Below are 14732 nucleotides of genomic sequence, written 5' to 3' on the forward strand. Positions count from 1 at the left end.
CAAGAGTGAATCAGAAACGATTGCAGCTCCTGCTCCCACTTTACTTTGTGTCATTATGCCCATGAGATATTGCATACTGCGCTTTTAAAAGCCCATAAAGACGTGTATTCAAATATGGCCATCTTAACATAATCCACGATACAGACTCGGTCCGGCTGTTTGAAACAGTACAGACACCAATTAGTCACCCGCAGCTTTTCACTCACACGCAGCGCTGAGGCTGTTTCTCCCTATATGCAACGTTAGTTGTAGCCCTTACCTTCCCCTTTGTCTCTGACAGATGAAAAGCAGACGACAAAGGAGGTGCCACATCGTGTTGAACCACACCATCTGAGCTGGCAGCACAGCAAAGTGTCCAAACAACCTTTCCCCAAACAGACGCCCATTCAAGCTCAGCGTAATTAGTTGCAAATGCCTTTTAGGATGAGCCAGTGATGGCCGTGAGGAGCTTGTATACACAAAGCTCATGCTCTTTAAATGAGTGATTTTTTCCCCCATTTTTTGTTACATTTTCTTTCATTTTAAAATGAACTCAATCTGTTGGTGCTCACGTGTAGCTCAATTAAAGTACTTTGGTCACTTTAAAGTTTTTAAACAGGGCTCTGGTTACCTTTTCCTATAACAGGACTGAATGTTAGGCAGTGATATTAATCTTCTCATATAATCACAATCACATTGGAGCGGTCCATGACCTACACACAATATGGGCTTGTTTTGTCAGAGATCAAACAAAGCGAATTAAAATGCCCTTGTGTGTGTTAGTCTGCATAATTGGCTTCCGGTAAACATGTCTGTGATGCTTCATGGTGGAGATCGTGGCAGTCATAATTGTTTTCAAACCATTAAGTAAAACCTCTCTGATGAGGATCCTTTATGTTTATGTCTGTCTGACTCTTCAAAGCGGTCGCTTGAGCCAACATCACAACATCACTCTTGTGAAAGGAAGTGAATGGCTGAGGGTTTCATTTTTACGATTTGTCCTTCTTTCTTTTACTTGTGAAAATGCACATGTACAGCATTTAAAATATTTTAAATGCAGGATAAATGTGGACGTTTTTAGGTGCATCTCTCTGATTTACTGTAATGTGTCGTGTTGCCGGTTCCACGTCACTGCATGTCAACTATTACTGTGTGCTGTTGCTGACTGCACTCATATGCGAGGCTGTTGCAAGAGTCTCTGGAGATCTGTTTTAGCCACAGAAGTAAAGGACTAAAGGGTTTAGTATGTCTCTTACTCCTCATCTGTGGAAAACAGGATGAGGAGTAACTCACAGCTCACAGAGTTCTAGCTCAGAGTTGCACAAAACTCTTTTCATTGAGTCATCAGGCCATCGGGCAAGGTGCACGGATGAGGTTCTTTCCAGTGAATTTACTCTTAAATTGTTTTCATGTATACAACCTGTCAGATGAACTGTAGGCAGATAGACAGGCAGATAATACAGCAGATGTGTGGAGCAGAGCAAAATGAGACGAGATAAAAAGGGAGAGAGTTTGGGACACAGGAAGCCAGGAAAGAAGAATGAAAGGCTGCACATGACTTTGACTAACCCATCCAGGCGGCATCCTACTTGGCTCAAGGAAGAGAAGGTGCACAGACGTCAGCCTGAATCAGAGTGCACATATACCTGTGCTGCATCAGCCGTCGCACAGACAGAGCAGGAGGACCTGGGCTTAAGTCTTCCTCTACTGCACGGCAGATCTCCTGCTGTTCACACGGAGGGGGAGGACTGTTTGTTTAAGTGGCTCTGCATGGCAACCACTTGCAAGCTGCTCCGATGAAAACCTCTGCTGGCTCAGCATGGAGGTGGGTGGTTATCCCCAGATGAATAAACACTCACTGACATCCCCCAACCAACTACTCCCTTCCTGAGCTGTACTGTGATGTTTCAGGGGTTACTCTCGAAGGATGGCACTCATCAGGGTTGATGGATTTCCTGCTACCTAAGAAACCAGCAGGAACAGACTTTTATGGTGACGTGTGTGTGTCGTTTTAATCACTGTATCAAACAACACACATTAGAGTGCCTCTCTAATGTGTGTTTGCTGTCATTGTGTGTTGTTTTGGTGTCTTTACTCTCATTTGTTTCTGTCCGAGACAATTTTACTCAAGCTGAACACTTGATATGTCACGCCAGGGAAATCCACTCTAGGGCAGTGATGGTGAAATTGTAAAGGCACTCAGAAGCATCTCTTCATATTCCTATGCATAGCACCTTTAACATATTTACATACAATACTGTTACCTGTAACTTCATTTAGCATCTGTGACCGATGCACAGACTTGATTCAGCCTTCAGGTTTCAAGGGTTCCAGTTTCATCCAGACTGTGTGAAGAGGTGTGGCAGTGAGCGAGAGCCCACTCACAAAGCTTATTAGATTTTAAGTACACAGAGTGCATTGAGTCATTGATCAGAGCTACCAAATGGAAAGCAAATTTGAAACTTGACTCACAGTGCTAATAAAAATACCCTCTGCATTTCCCCTCAAACAGCAATATTTAGTTCATTAAAGTGGTCATTTTCACGTTTACTTCTACAGTATATAGAAAAAAAAATGGTTTATTCTCAATTTACTTCAGTTAAGAGCGACTGCCTACACCGCTGAAACCGGGCTTTAATGACTCAACTGCTACGTCAGCTCTGTAATTCATTTGACACCATTTAGGCCGGCATGATTACTAACCTTTGCCCTCTGGTCTTCATCAGACATGGACGAATGTGAGAATGACTACAATGGGGGCTGTGTCCACGAATGCATCAACATACCAGGCAACTACAGGTGCATGTGCTACGATGGATTCATGCTGGCCCACGATGGACACAACTGTCTGGGTAACTCAATTTTTCAATGCATTATTCCCCTTCGTGTGCATCTCTTATAACAGGATACAAACCTCAATGACATTTGTGGTGTTTTGCAAAATAACTAAGCTTTGTTCAAAATGAGAACATCTTGAGTATCTTGTATGTGTCTGCATACTGCGTGCACATTTAGTGATGATGGGTAATCTATATATCTGTGTGTGTGTGTACATGTTTAGACATAGACATTAGGTTTAGACATTCATTTCTGGCTATGTCAATGAGATGTCCACACTAAGATATAAAAACGAGTATGTGTGTTTAAGTGTGTGCACTTTTGTCCTTGTACCTATTAAACCTGTCTGGCTCAGGACGCCTTGCTCGCATAGTCGCTCTGTCATCAGTTGGAGGGTTTCCATGATTTGTGCTGTTTTATGCTCTTTTCTGTGTACTGCAGGGAGGCGCTCAGGGTTGAAGAGTTCTCCTGCAGATATCTGGCTGTGCTTTAGTACTGACAGATCAGACCATTTAGGCCGAGTGCTCTGTTATCCACTTGCAGTCAGCTAGACTTCTGTGTTTTTTTCTCCTGCCCCGTGTAACATGCAGGACTGCGTGGATGTGCTCAAACACACTTTATCTCATCGGTCCTGTGCTGCTGACTGACGACCACAAAGTAACGTCAGAAACATAAGAACAGTCGTTCCAGATGCTCGTGTGTCTTTGCTGGGATATGTTTGGCATTTGAAAGTGTTGTAACTCATTCTTTAAACTTTTAGAGAGACTAGGTGAGAGATTGATTGCTAAGGCAGCAGCTGCCAGTGGAGACTAGCTGCTGAATTGTGGATTCACCTCACAGGAATGACTCTCAGACAGCTGATATAGAGCAGAGTTAAAGCTAAAGTTGAAGGTTTGCCATTAGAATTTAATTTCATGCACAAACATGGTCAAAGGCATTATTAACTACACTGTCTATTGAGCTACATTCTTAACATTGACTGCACTTCCAAACACATGACACACCTTTTTTTTTTATTAATAATAACTCCCTGCTAAATATTTTAAATGTAATTAGTTTAGTTCTTCTCCTTTTTTATTAAAGAGAGGAAAGTTGATCAATTTTCAGAAACTAAGAACAAAACAGCCTTATGATGAAAGGTTGATGCTTCAGTTGACTTCCTGGTTTGTTTTGTAGTGTTTGTGATCACCCACATCTATCATATGTCTGTAAGGTAGCTCAGATCATACTCTATACTCACTGTGTGGCTGTCTCTGACTGTAATCTGATTACTTTTTTAAAGTAACGAGTAAAGTAAGGGATTACTATTGCAAAAACGGTAATTAGATTACCGTTACTTTCCCGTAGGAACGCTGCGTTACTGCGTTACTAAAACCGTGATTTTTTTGCGAGAGTGTCTCATGACAGTGACGTAAGCGAGTGCGCCGTTAGTGACAACAGCTGTGTGCGGATCAACAATGGATCATATATCGAGTGCAGAGAGAGTATGAGCGTGCAGCGTTTAAAGCGTGGAAGCACTGACCTTACTTTGAGTTTGATTCCATAAAAAGTGACAAAAACATTAGTGTCCGCTGTGCGTGGGAAGAAAACTTCTTTTTACAGCCAAAAAAACCCCTAAACTTCCCAACAAGCACCGAGTAGCTACGACGTAATGGGAAACTCACAGAGAAACTCGCGGGTTCTTCCACTGACCGCGGCACACCTGCACCAGGGTAAACCTCCGCCTACCCCACTCCTGCTTTACAGGTGAAAATAGAGCAACAGGACCGCTGAGTCTTTGACTTTATTTATTTTCTGCTGTGTTTTACTTGCATCTATTTGAAAGAGTGAGTGTAAACACAAAAAATATTTTATTTCATGTGCTGGAATGTGCAGAAAATAGGTTTAAATGTTAAACTAATTTCTTCCAGTCAGAGAATGTTGCATATAATTAAATTTTTGCTTGATGCATAAAGTTAAAAGATTAAAACTAATAAACAAGTTTTAAAAAGAGACTTTTCCATTTGATTACATTTTGTGTGATGGATTATGCAGAAAAAGTAGAATTGGGCTGAAAGATCTATCGCTTTATCACCTATTCAGGGTGTAAATCGTGTTTTTAAAAAGCAACTAAGTAATTAATTACTTTTGAAAATAAGTAATCAGTAAAGTAACAGGATTACTTTTTTGGGGAAGTAATCAGTAATTAGTTACTGATTACTTTTTTCAAGTAACTTGACCAACACTGCTGACGACCAGCTCTATCAATTGTAAATATTAAATGTTTATGCAGTTAAATGCAGTACTTTCATTCAACTGACTGATTTCCCAGACAGTGCTGGTGCAGCCTGCACTTGTTTGAAACAGGACTTCCCCTCTCCATCATCATCAGGCTTCCTTGCTAACACGCTAAAGGTTTCTTCACACTACAGAACTTTACACCTTTCCAACTTTTCATTGTTTTTCTCCCCTCATTGTCTTGTCATTTAACACTAAGAGGGCGCGCTGTGCTTGCACGAGCTATTCTTATTCTATATTCCTTTTAATTCATTATAAGTCAGCATCTAGTGGTCATTAAAGGAACTGCATTTCAATCGATTCTCACGAGTTTCTTCGGGTTTTAGACTTGAACTCTTTCGAAATGTGTTAAATGTGACTGGCTGAGAGAGACATAATGGCAGCAGCCCATGCTTGTTAAAGAGATTTTCCCTGAGAACATGGCAGTTTTACATGTGGAGCAGTGGGTTGGTGGGAAGCTGTCACCATAATTATGTGTTGCTGTGTTTTGTGTTGTTTATTTTCTGCTGGCTTGTCATCCTGTGCCGCTAGCTTGGTTAGCCTTTGCGTCGTCCTTAAAAAGAGGGCATGTGGTTCGTGGCATTTCACCGCACGTGTTTGTGCCACTAATTCAAGTGATACCAACTGACTGCTGTGGGAACTGTCATCGGTCGCTCTTTGCAGCCCAGTGACAGGAAATCAGTGCGAGACTTGTTTTATTAGATGGTGACTGAAACTGGCTGTTATGAACTGCTGCTAATTAAAACCAGGTTACTGAGTTCAAACGAGGCAGTAAAGTGTGAAATCAGATGCATGATGTGTGTGATCACAGTCAGACCGCTACCAGCTACTTGTTTGCCTTTCCTAATTTCTGCATTCCTGTCCTTTTCTCTGTATTTTGGCATTTGTCATTTAGTTCTCTGTTCTTGTTGATTAGCCATTTTTCCCTCTTTTTATTCTCCTGTTCATAAATATTCCATGCCTTTATTTTGAAAGCATGTTCTCTGATGGTGCCCAGTATCTCTGCCTCACAGTCCTCTCTCACTCTATTATTTGAGTTTTTCTTCACCTCCATCTCTTTGCCCAGTGCTTCCTCTGTTGATCTGTGACATGCTCTTTTTATCCTCCCATCTTTCTCTGTCATGTTTTTAGCATGTTTCGAAATCTTTCTGTTTGCTGACCTTTGTCTTATAACACATCAGCAGCTACAAATGTGAACAGAAACAGCTATGCTAACAGCTATAAGTATACCTGAATACATGCCTGTATTTAAAGGTATGTATCTATTTTTTCTTTTGTATATTTGTACATTGGATATTTCTGAACACTGTTCATATGTGCTGTAGAACTGTGCACCTCAGCCCATGTCTGCACTGAGCAGGAGATCTCTGTATCTCTGTGTCTGATTGTACACATGTATAGTGACAATAAAAGGCATTCTCTGCATTTAGTATAAATCTGTAGAGAGAGAGTTTGTTAATTGTTACTCATCTACTCCCTCATGTTGCCACCTGTTACAGCTAAAAGGAGGATAAGGAAATGTTCTTCTGTTCGTTTAAGAAGCAAATATAGCGTTACTACACAAACACTGTTCAAACTAAAAGTCATATTTTCAAAATGCAGACCCATTTTCATGTGACGCTGTTCCACATCTTTAGCAAAGAGAATACAACTGAGACAGACAAACAGAAATATTCAGCGCGTCCCATCATTCACCAGGACTTTGATGTTTGGGCAATAATCCCAAACACCATGATATACAAATGACCCCAAAGGTGTGTAATGACAGTATTTGTCTCCCTGCCAGATGCATACAAAGTGAAAATAAATTAGGAAACTACTGCGGCACCCTGAAGTGGCTCAGTGGGGGACGTGATCGATGGTAAAGGTTTGTTGTTTTTAAATGGAGAAACCAAAGAAACCAGTCACGCCCATGAAAATGTTTCTCTGAATTGGAACATTTTCGACCGTTGGGGTTAAATGTATGGACGAGAGGCAAGACCTTCAGAAATGTGAAGGTTGCAGTGAAGTTAGCTTTTTTTAATGCAGTGTTATGTCCTTTGTGGTGATGTCACCATTGCTACACAGAATATAAAAATGTCAAATGGATTTCCTAATCTACAGTTCGTGTGCCTTTCCAACGATCTGTCATTTGTAATGCGATTACAGTAAATTAAGTGTATAACTTACTATAAAATTGTTCTTAGATCTTTTATGTCTTAATTGTTTCTATAAATGGTTTGCTCATTAAAAAACAATTTAACAACAAATGGTATCTACTGTGGTCTGGCACTGGTATATTTATAGAATTAGACGCGTCTTCAGCAATTAAACATGAAACAGAAAATAAATTTGCAAGATGGAATGATGTTGTTTTGGGCTGCTGCCATTTATTTTACCCACCTGGTGGTTTTGCCATTTCTGTATGACCTCTGTTGAACTTTTTTATTCCCTAAAGTTCAGCTGAAAACAAGGAATTCAAACGAGACAAATCCAGTCAGTTCGTGGGCAAAGGTGTTGGGATTACTCACATGTTTAGTAGTAGCCCTGTGATGTGTGGCTTACTCTGATCCCAGATGTTTTTGCAAATGTGGGACAATATCTCATTTTGGAATGCGGTCCTTGAATTTTCCATTTGAAAACTCATAAAGCCAAAAGGGAACAGCATTGTTTGGCCACCAAAGATCCAGAAGATTAGCTTATACTTCAGATATGATGTGTGTTACATAGAATCCATCTACATTAAGCCCACTTTGAGAAGATATATGACACTGCAGTTTACGTTCCTGTGTATTGACTCATGGAGACTCTCTGATGCTTCGTGTTTACTGTCGTCGCTAGCTAAAGAGATAAATAGTGCCCTGTGATGCATGGTAACCCTATAAACAGAACTTTCGGAGAGTGACGTGTTGGCCTAACATCAAACCGCAGTTAAAGCCGAGCTCCAGTCTTGTTCTTCGTGCTGCCCATCAACCAGAACGGCAGTATTTGTTATAATGTCTCACTCTCCAGTGTCTCATTCAGCACATTTACTGTATAGAAAATGTGTTGCACACTCGTTTTGTATATGAACACTATTGATTCATAGACAGATAGTGTCTTGGCTCTCATATTACAAGTTGTCATAACATCGTATGTCAGTGCTGTGGGTTGAATCAGCTGTGATAAGTGCAAAGATGTTGTACATTAAAGTCATATGTCTTCCATGACTGGTGAAAGAGTCGCTAACAGGCACTGCTCTGCTTTCTGACTCATTAATCATAGCTTGGCGAATAATGTCGATTGCTGCGACACATATGTCTTCAGGTCCGATCAGCTTCGGGTTCAGGTTGTGTGGTTTCGCAGCAGGAGAGGTTGCCGATGATCAAAGCTGACGGGGAAGTGGTAAGTTGACTGCGGTGTTTGGTCACCATCACAGGGCAACAGAATAATATGAAAACAACATTTTTATCCAGCTTGTTTGTTTCAAAGTTCACTCTCAATTTATTTCTCATTTTTCTCACACTCTCTGGGCCTGCCTGTGGAAAACAATAACGACTCGTGGTTTTTAACAGACCCAAAGAATGACATTCAGAAACCTCAGAAACTTGTGGTGTTTTGAAGAAGCCTGGGATGACAAACTGCACTTTGAAAAAGTGAGCCAAGAAAAAAGAAAAAGGGCAACAGACGTGTGCGAGTCTGCAGGAAGTCTTCCAGATGCACCGTGTCAACGAGTCGAGCTCTAATTGATTTAAGATTGCTTAATTTTGTTCTGATTAAAGAGTGATCCTGTTCAGCTCCTTTCTTCTTTTGACTTTATTTATTTGGCTTTGGCTTAGACGCAGCTGGCCTCAATGTGTCGATGGTTCGGTGCCCTCTGTGAATGTCTGGTGCTCTCGCTTCAGTTTATTTTTGTTCCGACAAGTTCTTTTTATTTCATGTGGAGATCTGAGAGGTGACTGCACAGTGGGGCAGTCATCAGAGACAGTGTGTCACAGAGCAGTCCAACATGTAAAAGACAAGGTCTGCATGGGGAAACACAAACTTGCATGCAACTTCCAATGTATGGAAAAAATGCTGTTGGTGGAATATCTGCACCAACAGATAAGACACAGAAATGCACCACAGTGAAAAAGTACTTGTACATAGTCATTTATAAGGCTGGGTTGTGAAAGTCTTTCTGGGCATCTTCCAAAGTTTAACAGTGCACATATTGCCCAGCAAAAGAGAATAAACAGACTTTGGAAGATACCTCATTGGTGAGATGAACCCATTCTCTTGCGCTTATCCTTGTCAGAGTCGCAGGGGAGCTGAAGCCTATCCCAGTGACCTGGGAACTGTCATGTTCCAGCTGTGTGCAGGCAGGGATTGGACCCAAACACAAACTCACTGAGACACGAGGAATAAACTCAAAAGCACTGCTCTGTTGCAGGAGAACGGGGAAAACAGAACTAAACCAAGCTGGGAAATGACTAACTGAACCGCGAGGAAACACAGGGAAACAGCCATGAGGGGCGACGCGACACGGAACAGAGGGAGACTCTGACATAAATACACAGGAGGTAATGAGGGAAGTGGAAGCACACAGGGAACACAGCTGAGAACAATTACACTTGACAGGACGGGGAGGACACGAAACTAGAAACGCTGACACCAAGATGTGGACTTTAAACGTAACACAGGAAGTACACAGACAGCCTGGAGAGAGAGAGGGAGAGAACATGAAGAAATACACGAAGGGGAGAGGAAAACACGGAACACAAGGAGTGGGAGCAAAGCACAATAACTCACATAGGCAACAACACAGGGGGAACATGCAGGCAGAGAAGATTAAACACAGAACAGAAGGCACAGAGAAACATGAGGGGCAGGGGATCAAAACCTAGGAACCGTAGAATAAATCACAAATGAACCTGACATAATCCAAAGATCACAAAGAACTGAAAACGCTGGGTCAGGAGCAGTGTTGGTCAAGTTACCTGAAAAAAGTAATCTGATTACAGTAACGCGTTACTGTAATCTGATTACTTTTTTGCACAGTGATTCTTGTAGAGTTGATGTGGATGGCATGCCTGGGATTATTGTCATGTTTTTTGGCCCAGTTTTAGCTGGCTTCACATTAAGAATACTTTGGTATACAGAGGTTTCAGTAACGGGATTGTGCCGCTGTCCCGTTCTTCAAATCAAGGCAAAATCATCCTCATTGTGCTCGACTGTTGGTTTGAGGTGTTTTGGTTAATATGTGGTTTGCTTTTGCCTGACTGATATAGGAAGACTGATGCCAATAAATTCAAACTTTAAAAGCCAATATTCTAAATCAGAATACTGATTGATTTAGATATGCAAAACATGAACAAATTTCTCTAACGGTTATTATGTGTAGTTATTTATTTACTTGTTTACGCTTTGCCTGACTGTTCAGATGAGCAGGTTGTTACGTTTGTAGCATTCCACACGCGTTACCAAGAAGGAAGCTGCAGAGTGCCCTCTAGTGGACAAATAATGCAACTTAGGATGTTACAAGTTGAACGGTATTTCTCGCAATCTCTTCTTTACATTTTAAGACGTACATTATTAGCAGTTACATATATTGATGCTGATAGATGGCAAATAGATAATTTTAGGATCCACTATGTACCCACTGGTTTTTATATTTTTAATGCTGTCTGAATGAGAGTGTACTTTCTTTTCCCCATGACTGTATCGCAACTATGAATTACAAGCTTTACCCCCCTTACCTTTCCGTGCCTTTTTCCATTTTGTTTTTCACCCCACTTGCCTTGCTTTAAGCCTTGCCTTAATTACCTTGAGGAAGCTGGTGTGATTTCGCACCATATAAATAAAATTGATTTGAATTGCCTCCCTCAGCCTCTCAGTTGATATGAGAAGCACATTGTCACTGTGTCCAAACAAACTTTTACACGAGTTTACAAAGCGCAATCAAACAAAACAGACGAGTGCATTTTGGAACTGGCCTTTGTTCATGCAGAAATGTTGGCAGAGATCACTTAGACTTGGACACAGCTTCAGTTCTTCTTTCTCTGTCCTCACTCCCTCCCCCTCTCCAGCCTGGAAACTAAATGAACCAGTCATATTATGACAAGCATTAAACCATGAGATTTGCTTGAAATAGTGTTAGGAAGTGCAATAAAAACAAAGCTGAGGGTTCAGCGAGGACAACGTGACTTCTGTGCTATTCTTAAACCACTTTATTTACGCATTTACTGGAAGCTCATGCATTTATAAGGCCAGGACACAATGCTTGTCTAGACTCCCATTCATGCGCCATCTACAGTAGCCTACATTTGGTAAAAATGCAGTGCAGTTAAGGTCAGTAGAATAAAAGTCTGAAGTCTAGTCGAGTCTATGGAGTTTCATTTTTCACAGTTTAAGCTTTGTGATTGCATCTTGTGGTTTAGCACGCTCAGAGAGAGGGATGTGCACCTGCCAAACTAGTCAAAACCACCTTGTGGTAGTCTCTTGCTACAGCAGGAGTCCATGAGGACATTTGATGATGTTAGTGATATGATATCACTGACATCATATGATGTCATGCACACACAAACTAAACACAAAATAACCGCTCGAGTACTATGTACTTTCTATCTGATATTTAAACACCAATGGATACATCAGAGAGCAACACGAGGTCAGAATCTTGCATGCAGACCGGAGAAGCTAGGCACCGAACCACCACCTTTCCGATTAGTCACTGACTTACTCTACAGCCACCCCAATAATACATCTTTAGAATGACCTAATTGTGTTGTTTATGTCATTCAAGCAGTTACTACAAAGACAGAGTTCCAGTTTGCAAATGCTTTTTCGAAGCTGGAAACTATATAAATGATTTCCCACCAACACAGCGGCCCATATATTACACATATGTACTCTTTTTTATGGCCTCCCTTTAAATGAACATAATATAGGGCTCTGTAACTAGAGGAGTGTCATGTCTGGTGCATTTCTTGTTCTTGTTTTTCTGTATTCCCTGAAGAGCCTCTCTCTTTAACACCATGTGGGGGGCGACCTTAGTAAACAGTGCAAGACACAAGAGGAAAGACCTACCTGTACCTAAGAGGAAAAACCTCTTAGCAAAATCACAGTTTCAGATGCTAGCAGACAGGCTGGTCACACTATGCTCAGAGTTTTACATTTGATACTGAACAGAAGTATATCGTTTGTGCAGAGCAGCGGGTCTCATGCTAATATACAGGAACTCACAAAGACATCCGTTCATTCAGTGGAAGGTATATGTGAAGGTCCTATGGACCTGTCTCTTGATAGTTATTGTCTGAACTCTCTTATCTGACATTAGAAATTAAGGTGCTGTGTTCATTTTACTAAAGCTGAAAGGTTCTTCTAAGTGTAAATAATTACCAGCTTTCCTTTTCGTTATGACAGACTTTCCAAAGTGTTCCTTTCTGAATTGGAGTAAATATGGCTGTTTTAAAGGTGCTGTGGCGGTTAGTACTGTTTCATCATAGCAAGAAGATCCTTGGTTCAGCTCCTGCCTGGGGCTTTTTGTGTGTGTGGAGCTTCCATGTCATGGTACTCTGGCTTTCTCCCAGAGTCCAAAGATATGGATGGGTCCGGTTAATTGGTGAGTGAAAGATAGGCAGCTTGTCCTGGGTGTACCCTGTCTCTTGCCCTTTACCAAGCAGAAGGATATGGGTGGATGGCTTATTTGCTTTGAGATGAGGTTAGCTGGTGTGCTTTGCTTGCCATTTATGTAAGCTAGGTAGAACATTATAAACTTAAATGTATTAACTCTCATCAGAGGCAAGTCTTGTTTTATTAGGCAGGACAATGCCAAACTACATTCTGCAAATATGTATATACGTATATATATATATATATGCACCCCTAATACATATATATATATATATATATATGTATTAGGGGTGCATATATATATATATATATATGCACCCCTAATATATATTATATATATATAATATATAATATATATTATATATATATAAGGGGTGCAACGATATTCGTATCGATATTGAACCGTTCGATACAGTGCTTTCGGTTCGGTACGCATATGTATCAAACAATACAAAATTTTTAATTTATTTTATCAACTTTCCTTCTGACGATGCTGTCTGTGTTGAGCGCTCAGTGAATCTGCGCTCGACAGTGCAGCAGTCGAGCGCAGATTCACTGAGCGTAGGGCAAGCTAGTGAGACAGAAGTTAAGCTCTCCTTGCAACATGGCAAATTGAACCTCCCCCATCCTCATTCAGATCTGGCGTTTGGAACTATTTTGGTTTTCATGTGACGTATGACCCTGAAGGTAAGCGCGTCATGGACTAAAGTAAAGTATGTTGGATGTGCCATGCAATGCTCAATTACATGGGTGGGAACTAGTGTGTTAGCGCAGTTAGCTCGTTAACGTGTTGGCCGTCCAGCCCCACGCTCAAGGCGATCCGCGGTAGCTCGTTAACGGAGATTTGCCGTGTTGTGGCGTTAAGGTCATTTCAATGAGATTTACGCTGACAGCACTAGTGGGAACACAACGAATATGACTGCACATTTACTCCAACATCATCCTCGTGCAAAGACAAGTGGAAGCAGACAAAAACAACAAGCATGCATGCTACAAACTTTACCCGAGTCATTTAGACAGCCGTTAGCACAGGATTCTCCTTATGGGGACCTGATATGTTTAATATGCTGCTGAGAATATAGCCCAGAAGAAGCTATAGTATAGCTTTTATTTTGGAAAGAGCCATTTCTCTGTAATAAACTCTCTTTTCCAAAGATGAGTGATTCCTCAATCAGATACAGGGCTCGCAAAATTTTTCCAGTCGGGCTACCAAAATCTATCTCTGCCCTGCCCGTCGGCCTATCGCAGGAAGGAAAAATATATGTCAATGCTTTTGCATTCTTTCAGAAATCTAGCTGGGTAATTATGTCATTGGCATCGGTGAGCCACTGTCAATATGTGACATATTGAAATCGCGTTTGAATTTGCGCTTGTTTTTTGCTTTCACTTTGCAATCCTGCGAACTGTGTATAGAGAGCGACAGCACTGATCTGTGAGTGATGATAATTTGTGCACCAATTCCTCTGACATCGTCTTATTAATCATTAGCTTACTATGCAAACATGACAAGTGAAATCTCCTGCAGCTTAAACATGTGAGAGGTTGATCGCGCAGAGAATCGCTGAGCGTTATGTGAGTGCGTGTGTAAAAGCAGCAGGATATATATTTTAGTTCTGCTGAGCCAAATAAGACAGGTCGGGGTGAAGAAGTGACAGCCAAAGAAAAGCTTACCACAAAACGGAGAAGTTATGACAAATCAGACTATAAGGCAACAAGAAAGTGTAGCTTCATGGTTTCATGGACAAAAGAATTTCTGTGGCTGCGATATGATGAGCTAAATAACCAGGGCTGCACATAAGTGGTCCGCAGGTGTGCATTCGCTGTCAAAATAAAAAACACGCACAAGGGTTAGGGTTAAATTTAAAAACTGTACTTTTGAGTTAAAATATATATTTATAATTTTAATAAATGACAAATTAAAAGGGCATGAACATTTTTTTGTATCGAAAAAATATCGAACCGTGACACCAAAGTATCGAACCGAACCGTGAATTTTGTGTATCGTTGCACCCCTAATATATATATATATATATATATATATATATATATATATATATATATATATA

The 14732-nt window shown here is 40.9% G+C and overlaps 1 protein-coding gene across 2 annotated transcripts in view; it reads left to right on the plus strand.

The window, feature by feature from the left end:
• The window catches only part of scube1 (signal peptide, CUB domain, EGF-like 1), a 120378-nt gene that overhangs the window by 20739 nt on the left and 84907 nt on the right, over positions 1–14732 (plus strand). For both annotated transcript variants that reach the window (XM_026146357.1, XM_026146358.1), the window contains exon 3: positions 2706–2831. In XM_026146357.1, coding sequence (XP_026002142.1) covers positions 2706–2831 — 126 coding nt within the window. The remainder of the gene's footprint in view (positions 1–2705; positions 2832–14732) is intronic.

Source organism: Astatotilapia calliptera, chromosome 17 (assembly GCF_900246225.1).
Source record: "Astatotilapia calliptera chromosome 17, fAstCal1.2, whole genome shotgun sequence".
Taxonomy (NCBI): domain Eukaryota; kingdom Metazoa; phylum Chordata; class Actinopteri; order Cichliformes; family Cichlidae; genus Astatotilapia; species Astatotilapia calliptera.